Below are 25,418 nucleotides of genomic sequence, written 5' to 3' on the forward strand. Positions count from 1 at the left end.
ATGGCGAATTCTGTAAAACCAGTTGTGAATGCCACAACAAATTCTTGCCCCCATGCAAAGACGTCAGGATAACACTTCTGCCACTCTCTGAAAAGCCAGTCACCGGAGAAAGCGCGTTCAGTATGCTTGTGGTTTCTTGTTTGTTTGACTTCTTCTACGACTCCACATTTGCATTTTTGTTATACGGCATGGTTTCAACTGTGACATTCCATAAGTAGTTTCCTATTCTCTTTTCTCATACACGTGTTCAAGCCCTGCAGCATTCATATGAAATCTGCCAACTGAAAATTTAGCACATGGAGCAGTTGCTTGTGTAAGTAAAAGATAAGGCTAGTGAAGCATTACCCTGCTGTATATCATAAAATTGGAAGGACATACTGGCTTGCTGGACTGGATCCACTTCTGGACTTTCCCATTGTGCATTAACTGTGCACCTGCACGTGCGGAGATCTTCTTTTGAGAGTACACATGCTAACGGCGGCAAACTACCTTCAAACGCATTCGAAAAAAATGTGTTAAGATAACTGAGAGCCCAGCAAATGAAACAGTAGCGGATACATGCCTAGCTGCTATTCAGGAGAACTGGCTAGGTAGGTAAGTTAGATTTAAAAAAAAGAAAACTGTATGATGGCTAGCCACATGATCAATCTCAATTTGAGCCCCGCCGGGGTGGCACAGTGGTTACGACGCTCGACTACTGTTCCCAAGGGCGCGGGATCGAATTCCGGCCTCAGCGGCCGCTTTTCGGTGCAGGCGAAAAGCAAGGCACCCGTGTGCTGTGCGATGTCAGTGCACGTTAAAGGACCCCAGGTGGTCAAAATTCCCGGAGTCCTCCACTACGGCGTCTCTCATAGCCTGAGTTGCTTTGGGACGTTAAACCCCACAAGACACAAACCACAGTCTCAATTGTTTTTGTTTTTTGTGTTATCAGAGTGGTATGTCTGGCGAATATGGACATGCACATAATTTATGTTTTTAAACTTATGTGTTTTTTTCAGACTAATGGTTGGTTTTAAGGTTTTAAGTCTGCACTGATGATACAGCAGAATAGTGCCTTACAATGATAAATTCGCAATGTCTTTGATAGTCAGCTCGCTATTCTACTCAGTCCAGGCTTGCTTTTCTAGAGAAGATTTTGCTGGGTAAATCAGCCTTGTGTGTCCCTTCCGACAGGGTGCTGTGCCAAAAGATGGCCCCAGTGCAGGGATCACCATGGTGACAGCAATGCTGTCATTGGCCCTGAACAAGCCAGTGAAGCCTGGTGTGGCTATGACTGGAGAGGTATCTCTCACTGGTAAGGTGCTACCAGTAGGAGGAATCAAGGAGAAGACAATAGCGGTGAGTGTACCCGTACTAAGTTGACCTTGTAAACCTGTATAGTGTTCTCTCAGTCGTGACCAACTGAGACTTATCACATCATTGTAAGCTCACTCGTATAACACTTTTGTATAATTTTCATCGCAGTTTATCCCTTCGTGACTACTTTTTTTTTCACTAACCCAGAGTCACTTTTTTCACTACGGGATCATTCTTTCACTGCTAAATGTGTAAAGCACCACTCATTGTCTGTTTCGAACTCATTCACTCTTTGTACTGCTATTCAGTGGAATGGCTTGACAGCAGACATTGCTAGTGGAACTGTCATAAGGTATTCCAAGATCCCATTCAGTGTGATGAAAATGTGCAGCTATTTATTTTTTGTTAAATTTTATGTCTAATGTCTCAATCATGGGCATTTTTCATGGTTGCACTTGTTCTTCCTAAAATGTATGCAACTATTAAGATGATTGTTTCCCTTCCATGCAATATCCTCCCCATGAGGGCCTTTAGGTATACTTTGAAGAAGTAATCAATAAGTAAATTTTGGATGTAAAACTTGCTTCTTGTAATATGTTCTCTGTTTTCATGGAGTGTTTGCACCCTGCAAGGTATGCGAGACTGGTGACATGTGCATTTTTAATTTGACAAGCAGCACCATGTCTGCTGCATAGAGCTGGTACTCGTAGATGTCACTTGGTTTTGGATTTCAACAAACTGGCCAAACTTTAAACCAAGCAAAGCAGGCACTGAGCAGGCAATGACTCTTAGGCTAGGGTTTTTGTTTGCAAGCATTGTTGCATGTGTACAAAAGTGCCTGTTAAATGCGGGCCTTTGAATGCCAAACATGCCATAGTTCGTATTCACCTGACTCTCTTAAATTTATTCAAGGAAATTTACAGCTCTTGATCGTACTTGAGAAGTAATTTTTCATAATCTTCCTGGCTGAAAATAAAAATTTAGATGCACTTGACCTTTTTTTTTTTTTTCTTTTTTTTATTTGTGAATGTGTACAAAACAAGGTCTTATGAAGATATTTCTGCCTTCAGCACTCCACATTTTCTGGGAATAATGTTAGCATCGTATTTTCTCATCGGGCAACAAGAATGCAGATGCAGACAATTTTTATATATTTTTTGCTCAAAATTTTAGTGCAGAGCTTTCGACAAAAAAAAAAAAAGAGAAAAACAAGAAATTGGAGACGGGGGGGTCGTTTATACTTATGAAATTTTTTTTTTATGGCAGCTGTGGGACCTGTACTAGTTAAAAGTGTTTGAACTAAAATATAACTGATGAAGAAGTGCAGTTCACTGCTCATCGTGTGTTAAATTTAATGATGAGCTGGTACAGTAAATGAATAGAACAGAGTACAACAGGATTTTAATGGTCCTGCCATCTCGCCCAGCCATTTTTATTCTAGCTGAGCAAAAAAGTTTACGAAATTGATAGCCTGCTGCATTTTCTTACTGTGTTCAGATTTATTATTCAGCGATTGGTCAAGCATATATGTATTCTGGTTTTCACAATTTTGTGTTATACAGTATGTTTTTCTTTAACTAATCTCTTACCTTTCCCCATCTGGTGTGCATACCCTCAGAAAGCTTTGTCAGTCTTTGCAGGAACACTGTGTGTAATATTAAAGCAGCTTAGCCATAGTCTCCTATATTTTTCTATGTCTGGCCATCAGCACAGAGGTCAAAGCATGCCGACTCTTGAGCCCAGTTCCGACACTTGTTGCAGTCCCAGACTTTACGCCTCACGTTTTGTGCTTGATTCAGCTGGCAAAGCGTAGCCATTCTGGCTTGTGTGCACATGATCGAGACTAGAAATAGTAGCCTGGGGCACCAGCATGAGAGTGTGCCTGTGGAGCAACTCTACTTGCTGGTAGGCAGAGCTGTAAAAATAAAAAATTAAAAACTCTAATATTAATAGAGTGGAATGACAAGTTCTGTAATATCTGCGGCTGCAAAGGAGCGCTTGGGAAATAATATGGAAATGAAGCAGAAAAACAATGCCTTGCCAAGAGTCAAAATGATCCAAGGTGGAAGGTTTGGTTTGGTTTGTAGGGTTTAATGTCCCAAAGCGACTCAGGCTATGAGAGACGTCGTAGTGGAGGACTCCGGAAATTTCGGCCACCTGGGGTTCTTTAAAGTTCACTGACATTGCACAGCACACATATTTCAGAGCGTTCTTTTTTTAATTATTACTATTTGTTTTTTATTAAGCAACAAGACGTGTTCAGTAAGTTCCCATTTAACTACCAAACAGTATCTTAGGACCATGTCATCACCAACAATTGATATAGTAAAGACCCTGATATAGTACAGATTTTTGCTGGTCCCAGTGACTTTACTATAAAGGGGTTCTACTGTACACCATCATGCAGGGGTGAAAGGGAAATAACTCATTATTTCATACTTGTCCCTGTGCTCCTACTGAGAGTTAGCACCTTTGACTAAAATGGTTTCACATCATCGCCAGGTCCCTTTTAGTTACCTTCACTTCAAATGTTTTGAAGATGGGGTGGAAGAAAATCTGCTAGAAGCTGTAGAGCCCTTGATAAAGCTCAGATGCAGCATGTTTTGGTACTTCAGGCTAACACAAAGCTTCTGAAAAACTCATTGTTGCCTTCTAGAGAGGATGCTTCAAATTTCACTTACGTGCCATAAAACTCTTTGCTGTATAACAAGCAGGCTTCGCATTTCTCCTTTTTGCATGATCTACCCCTTCAGAAGTTCAGACAACAGAAGACAGGAGAGGGAACAGCAGAGAGAGAAGGAGAATTTGGACCAGCCCTTCTAGGATTAGCAGTTGACTAGGGAGACACAATTGCTAGTAAGAAAGAACATAGACAGAGACCGAGGAAACAACAAGGCCCTGTCCTTTCAAACTAGCATCATGTCTTGTAAATAGAAATACCAGATAGCCTGGCTTTGTTTTAAATAGCAATGAAGAACACTGCCAGAGTCTGAACTAATGTGTGTTCTGTGTTTGACAGCTATGTGGCGCAAACAAAGACAAACACAGGAGAAGATCCACAACACGCGTGTGTTGTGGATCTTCTCCTGTGTTTGTCTTTGTTTGCGCCACATATCTGAATACGATGATGCACCAACTAGCCTCTCAAGCCGTTATTTTGTGTTTGACAGCTTTTTCTCACCATCTTCACAAGGTAATGGAAAGCATGATTTGCCTATGATGTTCACGAGGAAAAGGAAAAAAGTTTATTTCCTGAAACCAGACTGCTGTCCTGAAAGTTCTGAATATTTTTCATCGACATCCATACACTATGTTTGAACCAGAATTGAGAAGCTCTCCTTCCCTTTTTATTTATTTTTTTTTTTAATATCTCGAGGTAGTTCAAGGTAAAATTTATGCTGTCATTGCTAACTTGCTAAAGGCAAATGTCTCTTTTTTGCACAGAGCCGACTGACGTCCAGATTTCTTCAGTTTTTTTAGCTAAGACATGTGAAACCCGTAAAATGGGAAGAAAGGTGCAGCGAGTTGTGTTTGCATCCAGGTAGTCCACCTGAAAGCGCCGACTTAAGCCATACCCTTTCTTTTATCCCCATGAGGCAATGTTAAATGAGAATCATTTTCCTTTGTTTCTCTCAGTCCACCTTTGACAATGTGTAGGCCAGGACTGACGTGTTATGAAAAGTCACTTGCACATTCTGAGCGATTAATTTCTCCCTTCAGCTCACCTGCCGCACTTTCCATACACATTGTGGCCGCACATGTTTCAGAGCATTTTTTACTGCTAGTGAAACACACTAATTAATTGACTGTTATTCTCTTTTTTTTTTTTTTTTTTTTTTTTTTTTTTTTTTTTTTTTTTTTTTTTTTTAAGTCTGTAAAAAATTCTTGGAATGCAACCACCCGAGTATTTGCCCATAGACATGAGAGGGATTCTGGGATGCTAGCACTTTACGCAGTAAGGTGCAAGGTGGCTAGGAGAACAGCTGCGTCATAGTAGATTACCAGCATAGAAAAATATATTGAGGAGGCTATGCCTAAGCTCACAGCCGGATTCAGGCAGGTGCCAGTGGCACACTAACCTTTGTTCCTGCGTTTTTTTATTATATGCAAAGGCCAAAAGAGTTGGAGTCACCTGCCTCATCCTCCCTGAAGAGAACAAAAAGGATTACGCCGAGTTGCAGGACTACATCACAGAGGGCCTGGAAGTTCACTTTGTTGATCACTACTCCAAGGTGTTTGACTTTGTGCTGAAAGGCTGAGAAGTTTATTAAATGTGTACAGATTTTTAGTCCTGATTAGTTTGCATACATTCAGCGTTAAAATCACCCGTTACAGTTATAAAAAGCATTTTCATTTTAGGTGTGTAGGTTGTCCAGAGCACTATGGAAAATAAATAACCTTCAGTCTTTATTGCTCATCACCATTCATCTCTGAAAATGCAATCAGATCTTGCTTCTGCATGTACACTGAAAGTGTTTGATGGTCGTCATTTATTAGTGCCTTGAAATTTTTTGCAGAGCACTGGCATGCAGGCATTTACAAAGCTGTTTACTTATGTAGATGTAACAAACTTTGTTACACTTGTGCTAAGGCTGGCTGTTACAGCAAGAAAAAGCAAACAGCTGGAGTCACATGGTTGACAGAATGCTAGAGGTTGGTGAAGACACTCCCATGCTATGGTAAACATGCTCTGCAGAAAGCACAGGGACACTACAGGAGACAAGTATGTACACAGTAACAAAGAGACTGTTCTGTGTGGTACTTTACAGACACACCGCACACAATAATATCTATGTGCTGTATGTACTCTTATGCTGATTCCTCACACTCAACCATCCTTAGTAAGCAGGTTTAGCAATGCAAGATTGTTTAACATCTGTTCCTCATTAACCTTGCCAAGCTCTCAGGCACACTGCAACAGTTGATGCATCACTGAGTAGGAGTTGTGACAGGAAACGGTTATTCAGTCTACATTTTCTGAACGTTTGAAGCTTTAATAGCTTATGCAATTCTAAACAAACCTTAAGGTTTGCTTTGCGGACATGCGCATCTATGCATCAGCATGGTCTGTCGCTTTGCATGGGTAAAGCTTGCGTAGTGTCACAACCAACGACTAGTGCTACAATCTCTGAAGAAAGTAATTCCTGTAGTATTCTTTTTAATTATTTTGCCCAGAAAGATGTCAACAGAGGTTTGAAGGAAGCATAGCTGAAGCCTATTTCTAAGGTGTAACCGCGTGCACCTTAGCAATAGTGAGCATATGTACCACAGTATGTGATATGGCCTTCAGATTGCGAGCATTTTCATTCTTGCGCGTTTGTTTTTATTGCAGCTCATAAAATTAATGTGATACTAATAACACAGAGTGGAGCTCCACTGCTCCCAAGATCACTTTTCAAGTATGGTGCATGTTAAGTGGGACGCATTGCAGTAATAACTTTACACGTCTACGAAATAAAGGAGATTTTGGTTAATGCAAATGTTGATTGAAGCATGGCTGTCTCTTCTGAAAACATAAACATGAATGCCCTGAATATCCGTTCATTTGTTTTGGTTTAGTACAGTCCGAATTGTCACCCTCAGGTCTTGCTGCAGACGTTACAAATCTGAAAAGTGCATTGAATTCTTTTTTTAGAACAAAATTGGAAGTCATTGTAGAGCACATTGTAATGCATAAATTGCATTGCGGTAAGTTGCAAGGTATATAACTATCTTTAGGCACAACAAATGGATCTCTAGTCCGAGAGTTTCATTTTATGTACAGAAAAACAATGCACCTTAAGAAGAGCTAGCAGTCAGCTAAATGTTTGTGTGCTCATTCCAAAAGCTATTTAGGCTGGAGCGATAATTTTGTCTTCAATTAAAGACAAACTCATTGTCAGTGCAGTCATTTATCATTTACAATAAAAGCAAGAGTGAAAAAAATTGCTGGTCCACTAAACCACATTCAAGCATGCTTCACAAAGTTGAGTTTACACCACATTGAAGCCTTTTGTTGAACTCTGTTGCTCTTTTGAACCATGCCACAAACGAGCACACATTGCTGACAAGACAAAGGACAGAACAAACATGAAACAAGGGAATTAAAGCGCTCGTCATTTGCCCGCACAGAATGGAAGCCACCGTCTTGTTCAGCAGAACTTCTGTAACTATTTGTCCAGCGAGCAGGCTATAGAAGCATGCTCATTGATGGCACCCTGCACCAGATAATCTGTCGGCGGGACTTGTGAGCAGCTGTCCCAGTTTTACACTTTCATACTGAACACCCTGTTGGCACAGTCATTACAAAGCCCATTCATAAAAGATTCAAATGTTCTGCAATGCACGACACACCACGGGCATCATGTTCTTGTGGCTCATGCTGCAGTTGAACCCATGGCAGACCAGGCACATCAATACTTGGCAGTGCTGCAGAAGAGTGGCACCTTGTCCATCCGTGTTGATATAATTGGTACCATCTACAGGCATCGCCCACCACTGTCTTTTCAGCTGGCAGAGCAACAGTAAAAAACAATGAAGTTCCAGTGTGCGATGAGAGCATGAAGCCTTAGCTCTTTTGAGTCGAAGCACTGCACTGTCTGCCCGTTTTCCACTCCGCCTTGGTCAGTTAGCACAGCATACACGGAAGTGTCTTGCAGAGTCTGTTGCACTCATACCACATTTTGTCCAGGTCGGCCAGCCTCAGTTGGAAACACTGGATGCTGCTGCTTCTGCCTGAGGTGATGGGTGGGGATCCACCTGCAAAAAAGGCATGGTGAAAACGGAGCAGCTTAAATTCATCACATGTTTTCCACGGCAGTTTGCTTTCTTTTAAGTGAGCTACAGAAATAAAAAAATAAATGAGAAAGAAGATTGGAAGATGGTTGCCATGCATGGTGCAGACGCTTGTCGTAGCCAGAAAGGAAAACGGAAAATATCAGAACAGCCCAGTATTCATTTTTCTGATAATATTGTAATCAAAGCTTTCAGTTCAGCACTGGTTTATGTGCTAAGGAAGTGTCCAGGTTAACTTACACACAGATATGGTACTTGTGTTTAATTCTGCACTTTCCAAATGGAATAGATGAATTAACCTGTCGCAATCGCACTGGTAAATGCAGCACAAAATTTTTCTGTTGAAGCTTTATTATTCTGAATAGACTGTTATGGTGATTTGAATGTAGAACTTGTTTAGGAACTGTGCTAGCAGTCCACATCTACTATTTCCCCTCTCTTGTGAGAAATTAAGTGAGGCTAGTGCTTAGCGTTAGTACTGAACAGGTGAGAAAGCTTACTGTGAAGAGGATTCCTTTGTACAAATACCTGTGCTCATTACTGTAGTGATAAAATAAAGCTCTCCAGGTTTGTAAGTCACAACTAGGAACATATTTAAAAGCAGACTCTAAACTGAGAGCACTTAAAAGAACCTTTTTGAGACTCCTATTATCGTAATGAATCTATATGAGTTCTCTTGCAATTACTTCATCATTTCACAGGTGTACAGTACAAAGCTGTTTGAAAACACTGGCATGCAACGAAGGGGTCATGCACGTGCAGTAGGCACTATCCGCAGACAGTGCAGGCAAGGAGGGTCCTATAATGTGTCTTGCTAAGAGTTGCGGGAAGCAGGCAGCACAAGTGGAGGCAAGAAGAAGCATAGTGTGGTACCTTTTTTACTCAAGTAGTGTGTACTGTCGTGCATGAAGCGGACATACAACACGCAACACAGTGGATAGCTAGTGGCCTTGCCTCACCTACATGGTGTGGGGTGTAGGGTCACAGAGTGAGGCACAGTAGCGTTAAGAGCAAGCACTGCAATCATAGATTCTTGAAAGAAAAAAATATATACGCACAAAACTGTCCGCAGCACATTGGCTATACAAGCTTTTTTTTTTGGTTTTATGGCTGCCCGTTTAACTGTTCAGCTGTGGCTTCAAGCCACTGAAGCAAGGAAGTTCAGCGGTATATTGAGCATCTGTTGAAGCACAATTCATAAAAATGATTGTTAGCCGTGGTGCCTGGCAAGATAAGTATGTGTCATGGCTAGAAGACAGCAAATGCCTTCAGTATATTTTCAAAATTTAAGAGACAGAAGTGTTGGAAAGCGTACATCTGGAGGTAACAAAGGTACATTCCGTAGGACAGAAAATCTCGTTTTGTCTACAGTAGCAGTTTATCAACAGTTTGTCAATTTAGCATGCAAGTACAGACTAAATCTAAGTTCATGTCACAACTGTAAGATTTCATTGTGGGCCTCTTTATATCATTGCTATCACATGATGAGTAGGAAAGCAGCATATGCAAAGATTTGTAGGCAAGCTTAGAGATTTGCATGGTTTAAAATCCCAAAGCAATTCAGGCTGTGAGGGATGTCATAGTAGATGTCGTAGTGCATGGCTCCAGAAGTTTCAACCACCTGGCATTTTTAAACACGCACAGACATTGCACGGTACATGGGCATCTTGATTTTTGCCTCCGTCAACAAGCAGCCACTACAGCCAGAAAGAAACACACTTCCTTGAGGTCAGTAGTCAAACATCCTATCACTGAGCCACTGTGGGACATTTTTGTCAGCAAGTGGTGAATAAGTACAAAGTTTAAAACTACCTGTGCATTAATTATGAAGACCTTGTTACATATTAGCTCTGCACTAGGTGAGAAATAAGCTAAATACTAGGGACTAACACAACTGAGAAGAAGAAACTAAAATGTCACAACGCTTTCTATCCCAGGTTCCTAAACTTCTTTATACATGCAAAGACATGCAAACAGTCTCTTTAGGAACATTTTTGATGTGCTCTTACTTCAGAATATGCTGGAGGTGGATGGTACAAGTAGTCTTGTACATAAGCATACATAGGCGTAAACCGTGTGTCCCCGAGTATGTCGCCATCTTCATCATCACCAATGTCCACTGAACCTTCTATGCACTCGGCATAGGTAGGTGGAGCTGCAGCAAAAAAAAAAAAAAAAAGTTATTTTTTAACACATCATAACTTTGTCTACAAGTTGCAAGCACTGACTGACCTAAACACCATACAGAACAGTCCAGCAGATGATAAGCAACAAGTTTAACATGAAGCGCCATATGCAGAAAGGGTGGAATTAAACGCTAAAGCAAATGCTTACATTTAGCTGCGAGTCTGTAGTACTCCTCGAAGCCAAATTAGTAAACATTTATGGCGTATGCCATGAGACAAAACATCACCAAAACTATGGTATAACTGCTATAAAACACTAATAATAACTTTACTGATAATAAACACTAATAATAGCAATAACTTTGCATAATCTGGCGAGCAGGAAATTGGTACAACAATTATGACTCAAATGCACTGTCTATAGCAGTAAAGTCTTCCTTAGCAGGCCCTAGATATGAAAGAAGGTCCTCACGTTCAACAGGCAATGGGTCATCTGTGTCGGCTTCAGAGTACGGAGGAGCAGCTGGGTAGAAGTGGATCTGGGGCTGACTAGGCAGTCCTACTGAGCGATAGTGTGGAGGCCGGGCTCTGAGGGGCACTGTTCCAATGACAATGGGCAGGTCCACAAACAGATTGTATGCACCTGGAATCTGCAAGGTGATCTGCAAAAAAAAAAAAAAGAACAGGGTGCCTCAGTGGTCACGTGAGAAGTGTATACAAAGAAAGTGAGCATATGTAATGATCTGTAGACAATACAATCACCAAAGAAAAATGCATTGTATGTGCGTCCACTGTAATCGTCATTTCCCCTGTATTGTGCCAGCTGCAGCCAACGTATCCGTGCAAACTTTCCAATATCATCTACTCTGTGGCCCCTACTATGTGTTCATTTTCTCTCGAGTCCATCCTAGTACTCTTAATTGGTTATCTGTCCTCTTGCTGTCTGTTCTCTGGAGTCGACGGCTGAACAATTTCGACACTCCTAAGGAAATAGCCTGTTCACACCCTTGTGCAAATTTATTCACCACATGGGGTTTTATAACAAGTGCCAAAATCTCAGTGCATTAGAACATTATGAAAAATTAGTCAGACAAGCAACAGCCCTGCAAGAATAGTTTCTCTCATGACTTAATTTTTACCTACAAGAAAGTCGACTTCTTCTAAAACGTTCTCCCCATATTGTCTTGGCTTGCTCAGCAGACTTATTTTGTGCTGCGAGGGTGTGCATGTACTGTGCTTATGTGTGGTTGCTCAGACATCATTCAGTGCTTGAGGTCACATCTACATGTCCGCATAGGTCCTCACCCGAACAGCATACTCGACATGGATCAGGCAACAGTTGGTGATGGATGGTGAAACAGCGGGGATCTTGAGCAGCTGGGCATCCCAGTTGGCTGAGCGGCCAGGTTGGAGTGCCACACCAGTGACTGTGGTGAACTTGCAGTGGCGTGACCGTGACTTTCCACCAGCCAAGAATGTCTGTGTCTGGTGGAGTGTTGCGTGTGGAACCACTGTGCGCCCCGACAGGTTCTCAAAGTCAGCTGTGATGGCAATAGACTCACCTGCACAGAGTGCACTGTGTTAGTACCCCTGCCTACACATTCAGACACAATGAGACAGATTGAGATACTGCAATAAAGGAAGCAGTTTTAATGCTCATTACTTTAGTTACGACTGTGAATGCTATGCACACAGCTTCAAGGGCTTCTGCAGAAAGGAGAAATATATAATAATAATTATTGCTTCTAGGAATAAAAAGTTATAAAATGCAAACTTAGCACATCAGCCTAAAATGCACAACACAAATGATATAAGGTGTCTCATTTCATTGTATGCACAGTTTGATTTCCCTCAAGTGTTTTGTATAAATAGTTTTTTAAATGTGAGCATAATTAAGAAGGGGCTTCATTGCACATTTTTGTAGCAATGGAACTCTAATGATAATGCTTTCTTTTCAGTGAGAAAGCATGGCTGAGAGAGGGATGAGAAGGTAGGCACTCAAACACAACTAAACCTTCAACTGTATTTGCCGCTGCACTAAGCACAAGATTTACAGAATATGTGGGTTACTGCTTATGTGACTAAACCAAATAAAATGCCTGCATGATGAAATTCATGCTCTGCTGGTGCAAATAGTGGTTTGCATCAAGTATGCACTGGAAATTTTCACTGCATATGTAGTATAACATATATCTGTAGCATAAATGTGAGCCCTGCCTCAAGCCATAACAATAAAGGTCCAATTTATTTATTCATGACAGCCTCACTAAGTAGAATGCAATCTCCAGGTAATCAACCCAGTGCCGTGTACAGAGCTTTTTTTACGCACCTGAAATCAGTGCTCTACATAAAGGAGAAGGTACCTAAGTTGCTATACTTCAGGTGCTCAGAAATGCTGTCTTTAGCTTGCAAGCTCAAAGAACAGGGATGTCTTACCAGGGCAGTATCCCTTGCGGTCTGTCCTGGCATACAGTGAGATGGGTCCAGAAGTGCAGCACCAGCAACACAGCGTCTTCTCCACACTGCTCTCCACCGCTGTCTGAAGCACAGAGGTCCCACATACAATACAAACAATTAGGAAGATGAAGTATGTGAACTTTTTTTTTTATACTCCGGCAAAGCATTTGATAAAGTTACATTTGAACTTCTTGAAAAACTCATATTAATAGGTGTGCCCTTAACCTTGGTAAATTAGATTGCTTCCTACCTCAGAAATCAAACTCGGTGGATATTGGCGGCGTTTCTTCCTTGTTACTTCCAGTGGCATATCTTGCATTCCCCAAGGAAGTGTATTAGGTTCGCTTCTGTTGGATTATGTAAATGACATTGTGTATTCCATTAATATAAATGTTAACGTTGGTTTATCTGGTGATGACTACATGAAGTAAACCCCAATAAGTTCTGTGGCTGACCAAATATTACTGAATAATGGTTTGAGTGAAACTATGGCCTGGTGTGACAAATCAGGAATGGTCTTTGATTATGGTAAGACAGTGCACTTGAGCATGACAAGAAAAAAAAATCCTCTTCACTTTAGTTACTGACACTACTATGTTGGAATTTAATAAATACAAATATTTAAGTGCTTTAAAAATTCTCACCTTAACTGTAGAAACCATGTTGGTTACATCTGTTCATCTGCGCTGGAAACACTCGGACATTTGGAACACAAGCTCAAAGGAGCACATGGTCATGTCAAATTGTTAGGCTGTTGTAATTAAACTCTTATTAGGCCCAAGCTTGAGTATGTGGCTACTGTGTGGGTCCCTTATACCAAAAAATGATATAGCAAAATTAGCAAACATTCAAAGACTGGCTTCGAGATTCATTTACCATTCAAGAGAACTGATTCCCCCATCCACTTTATTGACCACCGACGAAATTAGGCCTGTTCATACATATTGGATGAAAAATTTCTCGACTAATATTTCCTCATTCACTCATCCAGGTAAAGTTTGGAATTTCTTCTTCACCTGATTACAGGGCACTGTATCTTTATGTTAGATTATCAATTGTAGGAAAAACCCATCAACATTATACCCATGCCTTAATACCATATTCTGCAGAAACAAACTTGTTTATTTACTCATACTTTCCGCATACAATAAACAAGTGGAATGTATAGTCTGACTGTCTCCAGTGAGAGCTTCAACAGAATTCATAGCAATAAAATACAAACAAAAAACAGTGCAATGTATCTATCTTCTTTGACTTATTTTGCTCATTTGTGGCACCTGTTAAATCCTTTGAAAATTTGCCTTGTATTCTTCCCTTCCTGTTTGGACCACATGGGGACTGAGGTATTATGCAAATAAAAATAAATAAAATTGATAATGTCTAGGAGTGAAAAAGCTACCAGGTTTTTAAAGATCTGCCTTCTACATTACAAACCATGAATAAATTCACAATAGATCTCTAAGAAATGTGCATTGTTCATTCATGTTAGGGAAATTCCCCAAAATAGAATAGATTTGTAATGGGGGAGTAATTATACTCCCTAGCATTTACCCAAGCGCATAATATAGCTACACAGGAAAGCTATATAACTCCGACAGAAACCTCATAGTCGAAGAAAAATTCAACTATGTCCAGGGTTCTAACCACTGGTACCAGAGCGCTTCATTGCAGCAGTCACTCCAAGCAGTCTAAGCAGGCAACTAGGACATAGCAGTGTAAGCGAACAACATATTTCTGGCAGTCATTTGATGAGGTGCAAGACTGTTTTTACTAGTGGTATATCAAATAAGTAAGGTATTCTTCGCACTGACATAGACAAAAGCAGTCTATTTTATTACTTATTTTGCAGTCATAGAGATCCATCGGAGGGAGGGCGGCAATCATTGTAAAACAGAGATATTAAGAAATTGCACCTCAACAACCCATGGAGACAACGTGGAAACACAAACAGCAAAAAAAAATTGTGAGGATTAAGCATGGCTTTCAAGTTTCACTCCAATACTCACAAGGACCACCTCTACGAATTGTTGCATTAGTATATGGCTCCCTTTAACAACAACCTTTCAAGTTTTATATATATATATTTTTTGTTCCTGAACTGAACAGGCTGTGCTCTGTATGAGTTTCCCTCTCTCTCTTCTAACTCACAGGAAAGAAAAGGCGCAGTATCTGTCACACTTCTTGATGGAAGCCTAACACCCTAAGGTATAAGGCAGGAAAGTAGAAGTGAAAAAGAAAGAGGTACCTTAGTGGAGGGCTGCAGCATAATTTGGACCACCTGGTGGGAATCTTTTTAATAAAATAAAGAGCACTGCAGAATCTGCATTGGAGTAATGCGAAATTACGGATGCTGCTGTTGGTTGCTTCTAGTTGCTTAATTCACTTCTTGTTTGCCCATTTTAGTCTTTGGTACTTACAAATTGCACACCAATCCCTTCCTATGCCCTTTTTTCGGCCCTACTTCTGGTTACGTGAGGTTACATCCTTGATGTAACCTCACGCAACCCCTTTCTCTCTTTCCGCTTTCACTCCCACCTTCCTCACTTCCCTTATGCGCGGTTCAGATACTGCTCCTTTTCTTTCCTGTGAACCATTATTTAATTGCCTAATTAACTTATTGGCCTAATTATTCTTTTGGCAACAGAATTACGTCCCCCTCTATCGATTGACACCACTCATTAACCTCTACCACTTCTCAATTACTCACAACTGCTGCAGACACGATTTTGCGAACATGTTCTGCGGACAAATCTTTTCAAATTAATAAATGTTTATAGGAAAGATAACGTGCAGTATCTGACACACTTTGGACGCTTGAGCCACACTGTAAGGGAAGCGGAAAAGGGGGAGTGAAAGCTGGAGGAAAGAAAGAGATGCTGTTGTGGAGGGTTATGGAGTAATTTCACCACCTGGAAATCTTAGCTACACTGACATCTGAGGGGCAGTAAGGAGGTGGTGAAGGGTGACTGTTCCTGGCCCTACGGGGCTGGGACTGGTAGTTCAACGCCCGGTTGCGGCGGGGGCTAGCCAGCCACCGAATTTTTATCTATTGTAGGCCGTCATTGCACCCGCCACCGCTTAGGTGGTAGACAACGGAAGTTGCAGCGCGCGTTTTTCTCTGCCTCTTCTTTTTCGTTCTTCTCTACTTTTTTTCTTCTGTCCACACGAGGCAGCGGAGGTTGCTCAGCTACAGAGCCAGTAGCAGGTCCGTGCATTTTCTTTTCCTTCTTCCTACAGCCACAACAACAACAAGCGCATAGACAGCTGCTCGTCCTCTCCTTCCTGTGGGCCGATTTTCTTTCTAGCGCCTTCTCACTAGCGGCGCGGAGAAGAGGAGAGAGAGTCCGGCAATTGGCAATTGGTTCACAGGAAGGGAAAGGAGCAGTATCTTGTTTCTGTTGACACCTAAACCACGCCGTAAGCCCCCCGCCACATCCCTCCATAACTAAACAAAAAACAATAACGTGAAGACAAGCGGTAACCGCATGAGGCGACAGCCCCTTGCGATCCGTCGCGCAACGCCGCCGCCAACGCCTGTCGTTGTCGCTGGTGCATACCGCGACGGGGCTCAGCGACAGAGAGGCGCGTTTTCAGCGTTGCTCTGTTACCGCCGCCTCGTCATTCGGTCAAGGGTAGTGCAATTACGCCATATCCCGTTTCTAACACTAAACAGCATGAAGTACGATAAAACACTGATGAAATTTCTTGTAACGCATCGCATTTTAAAGGGTCACAGCGCAGCTACAATTCGAACATATTATGAATGGCTAGAGTTACAACCACCGGCCAAATGGGGCCTTACGGGCAACAAGGGTTGGGAGATCGCGTTCTCCAGCTCAGAACCGGCCTCACAAAGTAGGCTGGTCGCCGTCAGACAGGGCCTGCCGGCCACCACCCGTGATCAGGAGCCGGGCCAGCCCTTGTAACAAATATTTCGCGGCTCCGCCAAATAGTTTTTCGCCACCACCACGCCGTAAGGGAAGGGAGGAAGATGGGAGTGAAAGTGGAAGAGAAAGAAAGAGGAGCCGTAGTGGAGGGCTGCGGAGTAATTTCAAACACCTGGGGATCTTTAACGTGCACTGACATCGCACAGCACACGGACGCCTCTTTATTTCGCCATCAAAACGCATGCCGCCACCGGCCGGGATCGAACCCGGGAACTCCGGCAGTAGTTGGGCATCTTAACCACTGCGCCACTGGCTTCCTTTTAGGGCATGTGTTCTGCCAGTTGCTTTTTTCTTCTCGAGCTGTCGCGTTGAATCAAAACGCCTATGTGGCTTTGGTTGAATACGTACTGCGATTGCGTAGTCTTTATTTTTCCCCGTCTCATTTTCTTCTCTTTTTCTGCATTCTTGTTCTCTCGAGTCCACATTTCCACGATGAATGATATCAGTAAAAGCTAGTTAACCACAGCTTGCTTAATTCGAACTTTCGGTTTATTCGAAGCGACGCTTTGGTAACTACATGTCATCATCACATGCGCGTATTATATAAAAACTTTCCCCTTGGTACGGACTGCGCACAGCTCGAGCACATTTTCGGGTCCCTATCGAGTTCAAACGACCCAGATGACAACCGTAAAACAAAATTCTATTATCAGCGATTAAATGCCCCATATGTGCTCAACACACTCGCGACAACTGGAATACGGCCTACTGTGGGGTCACCATAACATGAAGTTATGCGCTACGGTTTCATGCCGGAACAGCTACTCGATTGTAGACACCGCCACACGCTCGCGCGCGCTTTCTTCAGCGCGGCTAGGCTGTATGCGCCGGCCTCGAAAGCGAGGACGGCGGACTCTCTTGGACGTACCAGGTATTCGTTGCGATTTATGTCGATGGGGCTGATGACGGTGAAGGCCTTCTTGGTCTTGTGGTTGAAGGACCAGGGTTTCTCAACCTCGGCCTTGAGCCAGTAGCGGACGCTGCCGTACTTGCCCTCGAATGAGGTGGTAACACCACTGCGCAGACGGAGAGAATCACCACGTGCATTTCAGGGTCACTTCGAGGGAAAATACAGGGATGCATAAAAGTAATTTCATCTTAATATACTCACATAACTACCCGGGAAATAGCAACCGCTATAACGTCGTCATAGTCTCATTTTTATTTCTAATAAACCGATACTGCTGAATAATAGTTCTCAGAAAACGTGCATGCTCCTAATATATTCTTTTAAAGAGACAGCGTTAAAGGCCCCCGTTCTCCAGAAAATCCGGCGCCGGTGTTGTCAGCGTTGGCGTTGTGAGCAAAGCCATGCCCGGCGACCGACATGCCCGTGTACTCCTGATTCTCGGATTGTGTACGTGTCACAAGCTGCCTCACATATAGAGCGGAAGCTACGGGGTCTCCTGCCTCACATATAGAGCGGAACTTACGGGATCTCCCCGCCCCTCCGAGCATGTTTTGACATGATTCTCCGGGGAAGTGACCGGCAAGCGCATGTACTTGACGATGGGCCGCAGTGCAACCAACCGAGAGCATAAAAAGGCAGACCGCAGCGCTCCCGCGGCAGTGCGCTCTGGGAAGATTCATCGGGCCTCTCGCGGCCGCTCGCTCTGGGAAAGTGTATTTTGTTTTTCACCGAGCCCGCGATCAACTCCTCGTTCTCCTTATCTTGTAAGGCCGCCGCTACCGATCAACTATGCGACTTCGACGCCTCATCGAACAAGAAAGCCGTGAGAATTCCTTTTTGCCACAGACCGTCGGTTAATTGAACATTGTTTTCGCCTTTGCTTAAACCTTTGATCTGGCTTAGTATTTTACGCCGTGTTTTCTATGTAACTCTTGCCCCTACTTACTATATCTGGAAAACTTGCTTTGTTATCGTTATATAGTCTTCTTTTATCGCAGTGTTTTGTTCATTGTCGGGTATTTTTCCTCTTGTCATTTACCGAGTCGTCCTTTATCACTATCGTGCCGTGACGTTGTTGTTTTTGTTTTTCTATTATTATTATGCAATTTAATTGGACGACTAGCTATAAATATGCAATTGTTTGAAAAACAAAGTGACTTTCTTGAACCTCAATCACGCACCGACACACGTACTGCACGGGTTGACCGGCCTAACTTTTAACTGTGTTCTCAAACCTCATAGAGGGACGATGGGTAACCGCAAAGAGGATCCCGCGCCTCTGTTGACCGTAAAGACGAGGATTTGTGACAGTGTGACGTCACGAGACTCACACTGCCGAACTGGAGATGGGATAGTGGAATCCAGCCTTCCAACATTCTTCGATCCAGAGTTGGACGCACTGACCCTAGGCCACGCCGGCACGTTTATATGGCCTGGTTCAAGTGGGCGTAATATCTAAGTCGAGCGGTCCTTCGCTTAGTGATGTCTTTCGGTCGAATATTTAAGGGAATGCCACAAAATGGAGTAGGTTTGTAATGAAGGAGTAATTACTCATTGACGTCTGCCCAAGCCCCATCATCGGGCCAGGACCAATTTTTCTATAACTGCAAAGTTTCTGACAAAGCGCTGCAGCATTCCTTTGTAGCTATATGGCTGCGCTTGGGTGGATATCAGTGAGTAATTACTCACTTATTACAATGGTGTCTCTTGCGAATGTACGCTAATGACCATGTGTAGGATAACGGACACACAAATAAAAGGTTGGTTTGGTTGGTTTGTGGGGTTTAACGTCCCAAAGCAACTCAGGCTATGAGAGACGCCGTAGTGGAGGACTCCGGAAATTTCGACCACCTGGGGTTCATTAACGTGCGCTGACATCGCACAGCACACGGACGCCTTGCTTTTCGCCTCCATCGAAAAGCTGCCGCCGAGGCCGGGATTCGATCCCGCGTCCTTGGGAACAGCAGTCGAGCGTCGTAACCACTGCGCCACCCCGGCGGGGTTACACAAATAAAAGGCTGTATTGAGCGAGCGGCGCAGTGAATACAAACGTGTTTTCACGTGCTTAAACAAAATTTAAGCATACAAAGAAGACAGCAAACGTGCGATGAGGTCAAACGTTGGGATAGGCACCTGGGACTGCGTTTCAGGCTCTGAAATGGTTTCATGCGCAGGCCAACAAGAGACCAACTTTTATCGCCGCAATATTACATTCCTGTTCTAAGCATTCTGCTCACTTTTTGCCCTTCTACTTTCTATATATTAATTCACCTACACGGACCTTAATGACGCTTTAGCTAACTCCACTTTTTTCAAGGCCTCAACCGGAAGGGATCAAACGTATAAAGGAAAGCGGCAGTGGACCACTTCGAATGCCTACCCACCCAAAGGCGGCTTGCCATTCGATGCTCCAAAAAGATAAGCAAGCTCCACTATTACTTGCTCGTAGTAGTATGAAATTTGCCGCACCACCTTATATTGTCTCTACGCTCTCAACGCAACTTGAAGTCAGTGCACCGAGGACATTTAAGACGCAACTCACGTCGCTGGAAGAACGAAGGTGAAGTTGAATTCATGGTGGCCCTCGGTCAGTACGTCCCTGCCGTCTCCCGACTCTGTTGGGAAAAGAAGAAAAAGAGGCATTACGTTATCGAACTGACTGAGAGCACAACGACGAAAATTAAGTACGTCACTCCGTTACATTCGCACTAATCGTGATCAAAGGGTGGCAAGCGTCCAAGATACAGTATATGACCACAGCGTGTTAAAGTAAACCTACACCACCGAGATTTTTTTAGCTCATCGTACAGCAATCTACAGCACCAAGGAAAACAAAATGCACCTTGTGGGAAAGTGTGAAAACTACGCGAAACAAATTATTTCGTCGTGAAGTATTGAAATTCCGCGGCTTGCTGTAGTCGGCAAACGCACGCTCTGCGAAGCTGTCTTCTCCTGGTAATAACCTTGTTATGTGGCGAAAGCAACATCTAACCGAACGCGCAGGCGGGGAAATGCATGATTACATGCGTTAGACAAGGGGGCACTCTAATTCTCGAGTACCGCTCAGTTTTACAAAATCGGAATGTGCCAGTTTCTCGGCGCTATTAATGCAAACTGTTTAATCGCTTATACAGCGTCGTAAAATGCTTCTCTGCTAAATCGCTGGCTCTTTCGTGCTCAAATTTCGCAGAGAGGCGGCATTTGGCAGTAGCTCGCGTTTTGTTCTACGTCTGTGCAGGATACCTGACTGGTTCAGCGCAATATGATCGTCAATCTGTATCGTCAGCATCGGCAACGAAATAATAAGAGTTTTTGCTGCAGCGTCACCTCTCGCCGCCCGGGGCGCAAACCATTCAAATCTTTATACGCTCTTTTTTCGACAGCCGCCGGCATGCGGCCTTATCACTGTGATTCTGGCACGCGGATTAATTCTGTATTCTTTGATTGTTCATGCTCGTTGTCATGAGACGCAGCTTTATCAGTTTCTTTGTCGCGTAAGATGCGCCGAGATGTGTCTCGAAGATTGCGGCCACTCGCGTATGTTTCTGCAATGTTCTAGATTGTGCTAGTCACAGTTTGCGGCTTTAGCCAGATGTTTCCTCGCCGCCTTTAAATTGAGCGTTTGTCAGTGTGACGACATTCGTAATTCGACGACCAGCGAGCATGTTTGCTGTAATCGCCGCTGCCGAGTTCAGTTATTTTGAGGGCGCAAGTCAGCCCATATATATATATATATATATATATATATATATATATATATATATATATATAAATACCCTAGCAAGTAGCAGGGGGGACAGCGGCCGATGTAGCTCAGTTGGAAGAGCACCGGACGCGATATTCGGAGGTCGTGGGTTCGGTTCCCACCATCGGCACGTTGTTTTTTTTTCTACTTTGTGTTTAATTGTCTTTCCCCTAAACAGATTACATTACTAATTTCTGTGATTATCTAAGCAAAACATTAAAAAAAAAGACCATCCCCAACGCTTTCCTTGGCCTCGCCGACTGTTGGCTTCTTTCCTTCATATATATATATATATATATATATATATATATATATATATATTGTCAGGCATCGCCGCATACGATGCGCACTTTCAAATAATTTTCACCGACTCAAGCAACAAGTACTCGGTTCAAAAGTAGTACAAAGCCCAAAATACCACTAAATTCTACCCCTGTGCGAAATTCAGCGGTTTAGGCAAAGGATCATCTTACGAGGCACCCTGAGCGATGCAGAAGGCAGCTTTTACTTCTTTTTTTTTTTTTTGTCATTTGCCTGCGTCGTTTTCACTGCACTAGATTTACGTAATGGCTGCAAATATCTTAATCTCATATGTGCCCACTTAACGTTCTGCCGCCCACACCTATACGCTTGCCTTCCCTTGGAATCCAGACTGTTACCCTTGGCGACCATTGGTTAGCTTGCATTCGCTTTGCGTGACCTGTCCATTTCCTCTTGATGACTAGATTGTCATTAACTCGCGTTTGTTGCCTGACGCACTCGGCACGCTTCTTGTCTCTTAACGTTACACCTGCCATTTACCACGCTTCTTGTCTCTTAACGTTACACCTGCCATTTACCACGCTTCTTGTCGCTTAACGTTACACCTGCCATTTACCGTGCCATAAATATATCTGCGCTGGCAAGCTGCCATTCATGACCCAAGCAGCGCTTGCCAAATCCGCCCAATCCAAACCTCATTCTTCTCGTTATTTCCTTTTCGTGGTCCGGATCTGCGGTCATTACCTGTATTTCCTGCAATATCGTACGTCCACCGTTCAATTGCGCATATGAGAGCTACTATTCCTTTTTATTTTATTTATTTATTAAATACTGCAGGCCCTCAGTGGGCCCTAATAGGATGTGCGTCAAGAATACAATATTGTGGAACATCGGTTCATTGCAACAGAAATGCTAAACGTAGCTAACAGGTATATTACAATGAGACATGTTCAACGCTAACAAGAAAATATACACACATATTCAACACAGCTATGGGTAAAACGCCAACAATTTGTCAATAGAATCAATGTACAAAATCACATCAGAAGGAAGCTTCTTCCATTCCTCAATTGTATGTGGGTAAAAAGAATACTTAAATGCTAAAATTCTTGCTTGATACGGAGTTACAAAGATTGTGCATGATGTCTTGTTCGACGAGTTGTAAGGGGCGTGAGGTTTAATTCAGGACACATAGCAAGCTTATTATTTTTCAGGAGAAATAGGAATTTTAGTCTCTGTATTTTCTTTCGTGTTTGCAGCTGTTGTGTGGCATTTTCTTTCACTAAATCGGGGAGAGACTCATATGTGCGATACATTGAAAAGATGAAGCTTACGGCTTCGCGCTGGTTGTTCTATAATGTATTAATATTATTCTTAGTGTGAGGTTTCCGGACAGATCGGGCATACTCTAGCTTAGGTCAGATGAGGCTGTAGTATGCTAACTGCTTTACTCTGGAAGGAACGCTTCTAAGTTTGTAGCGAAGAAGACCAAGTTTTCTATTGGAGGACGAGGATGTATTAGTAATATGACTGTTCCCATTTAGATTGTTAGTTATGATTATAGTAACACCAAGGTACTATTCTTTTACTTCTACAAGAGGGTATGATGGAAGGGCGTATGGAAATGAGTGTGCAAGCTTTTTGTTCGTAATCTTCATTAAAGCTGTTTTGTGGCATTAGGCTGCACATCCCAATTACTGCACCATGTGTCAATTTTCTGAAGGTTTAAATTAAGGATAATTTGGTCGGTAGGGCTGTTGATTTCGTTGAATATGATGCAATCATCGGCAAAGAGCCTAATTTGAACCGGTTCGGATATAGCAGCAGCGATGTCATTTATATATATATATATATATATATATATATATATATATATATATATATATATATATATATTAGGAACAATATTGGGCCTGGTACGATTCCTTGTGGAACGCCCAAAGTGACTTGTAATGAATTTGTATGATAACCATCAATATTAACAAACTGTACACGATCGGTGAGATGTGAAGAAACGCCCGTGACCAGAAATGTAGGAAGACCAGTATAAGCTCAAGTTTATTAGTTTAGCATGTAGTACAACATCATAAAAAATGACATCGATCTGCCCTGAGCGGTTAAGGACTGTTGCAAAGCTGCGAACAACCGATATTACTTAAGTCACAGTGAACAAACCTTTCCTAAAATCATGTTGAACAGAAGTACACCATTGTCATCGGTTATATAGTTAGCTAAAATGTTCTCTGCCATTTACATGTGGAAGAAGTGAGTGAAATATTAGCAACAAGTGTCATGTCACCCTTTTAGGCACATGTGTTTATCTTAGACTCGACGGTTGGTCAGCACTTGTCCGACGACTGGCCGGGTTTATTTGCGGTGTCGAAAAAACTTTCAGGTTACCGTTAACTCTCACGGGAAAACAAAGCGGGTCACACAGTTGGTATCGTCGTGCGCGTCTGTTGCAAATGGCAACCGGGTAATAAAGCAGCTTAACCGACGCAAGTTCTTTTAGAATACACAATAGGATATACCATTTGAAGAATTCTCTTCGCGACAACATAGTTAAATGCGCCAAATATAATTTTCAAGTTCCCACGTACCAGCAGCGCAATGGCAAGCGAGTACTGCAGCCGCCGCAGCAGCTGTCTGTCGGACCTGCACTGCTCATTCGCTAATCAACCGTGAACAGCATTATACAGCGGCCAGTCTCGATTTACTGCCAGGGCTAAGGACACGGCGACTAGGAAGGGAGAGGCGAGTCAAGAGTCCGGAACACGTTTTCCGCTTGACCGCGAGACCACCAGAGCTCAAGCGTAGCACGCTCCCTAAAGTAAGAAAAAAAAAAGACGAAAAACAAAACGGTACAGTATAGGAGTTGGGAAACTGCGGCCCGCTAAGTGCGGCACCAGGCACTCCAGCACGCGCCTGAGAGAGTTAATGGAAGCCGAAGTTCGCGAGAGCGCGGCCAATCCTCCAAACTAATCGAGGCGACCGCCACCTGGGAGCCGCTCATTAACGAGAGTTTCCCCCTCCACCGCCGGCTAAATCTCGGAGGCCAAAGGCGGTGTTCGAAATTTGCCTGGCGCGATCGAAAGACACCAACCGCCTTCGGTCTCTCTGCCCGATCGAAATCAGCCCCGGCTTGAATGCCACTCTGCTCGAGGCGAAAGCAGAGCGCCCTTCTAGGCTCGTCCGTCGGCATCTCTTTTTGCTTGACCCGGATAGTGTATTCGCCGCCGCTCGCTGTATCGATCTCGTTCGGCTCCGGCGGCTCGTCATTACAGAGGCCGCGGGCTTGCTTTCATATTTGCTTGTGACTTGCGCAGCCCTTCAACAATGCGCCGCCGCTCTTCTCTGATCTTGCGCTTGTTTTGCCCCCGCTGTTCTCCGTGAGCGCCCACCTTTCTTCTTCTACTCGACCGGACGCTTATCGTCGCTCCCATAACTCCGCCTCGCGAAAAGGAGAAGCGTGCACTGAGGCGGCCGCTGAAGTCCGTTCGAAGCTGAATTCGCGAACCGAATGACTCGACCTGCCGCGAGAAAGCGGACAGACCGGTGCGCCCCTGCGTGCGTTTGTATATGATCGCATGCAATCAATCCACGTCAGTCAAGCAGCGACTCATCCGACCATGAACCGTTATGCCATTCACGTGCAAGCAAGCCTTTAATACATGCGTTCGATTCCAGATTGGCCGAGGCAAGCTTCAGCTCCGATAACGCTGCGCGGCTTTAGCGAGGCGCGGTATCGTTTTGTTCCTCTTTTTGCAGCAGCTTTTCCGGTCATAGCAGATCGAATGATCGCTCGAAGCTCCCTTGTACCCCACACTAGAGCTATTCCGGCTTCGATGTGCGCGCTCCCGTTGCTTCCAGAGCAGAGCTTTCTTTAAAAGCCAGCTCGCGTT

General features: G+C 43.4%; 2 protein-coding genes across 3 annotated transcripts in view; one reads left to right on the forward strand and one right to left on the reverse strand.

The window, feature by feature from the left end:
- LOC146197987 (lon protease homolog, mitochondrial-like) overlaps positions 1-5,706 on the forward strand; it is a 51,930-nt gene extending 46,224 nt beyond the window's left edge. For both annotated transcript variants that reach the window (XM_084593292.1, XM_084593293.1), the window contains exons 20-21: positions 1,174-1,338; positions 5,409-5,706. In XM_084593292.1, coding sequence (XP_084449418.1) covers positions 1,174-1,338; positions 5,409-5,555 — 312 coding nt within the window. In that variant the 3' untranslated portion in view covers positions 5,556-5,706. The remainder of the gene's footprint in view (positions 1-1,173; positions 1,339-5,408) is intronic.
- Positions 5,707-5,844: 138 nt separating this feature from the next.
- Positions 5,845-25,418, reverse strand: part of LOC146197988 (arrestin domain-containing protein 3-like) — a 102,370-nt gene continuing 82,796 nt past the window's right edge. Inside the window, exons 2-8 of the mRNA XM_084593294.1 lie at positions 20,053-20,125; positions 17,469-17,616; positions 12,633-12,735; positions 11,502-11,758; positions 10,669-10,858; positions 10,080-10,225; positions 5,845-8,034 (exon numbers count right to left, since the gene is read on the reverse strand). Of these exons, the coding sequence (XP_084449420.1) occupies positions 7,978-8,034; positions 10,080-10,225; positions 10,669-10,858; positions 11,502-11,758; positions 12,633-12,735; positions 17,469-17,616; positions 20,053-20,125 (974 nt within the window). The 3' untranslated portion in view covers positions 5,845-7,977. The remainder of the gene's footprint in view (positions 8,035-10,079; positions 10,226-10,668; positions 10,859-11,501; positions 11,759-12,632; positions 12,736-17,468; positions 17,617-20,052; positions 20,126-25,418) is intronic.

The sequence above is a fragment of the Amblyomma maculatum genome, chromosome 2 (assembly GCF_055883805.1).
Source record: "Amblyomma maculatum isolate TAMU_Amacu chromosome 2, ASM5588380v1, whole genome shotgun sequence".
Taxonomy (NCBI): domain Eukaryota; kingdom Metazoa; phylum Arthropoda; class Arachnida; order Ixodida; family Ixodidae; genus Amblyomma; species Amblyomma maculatum.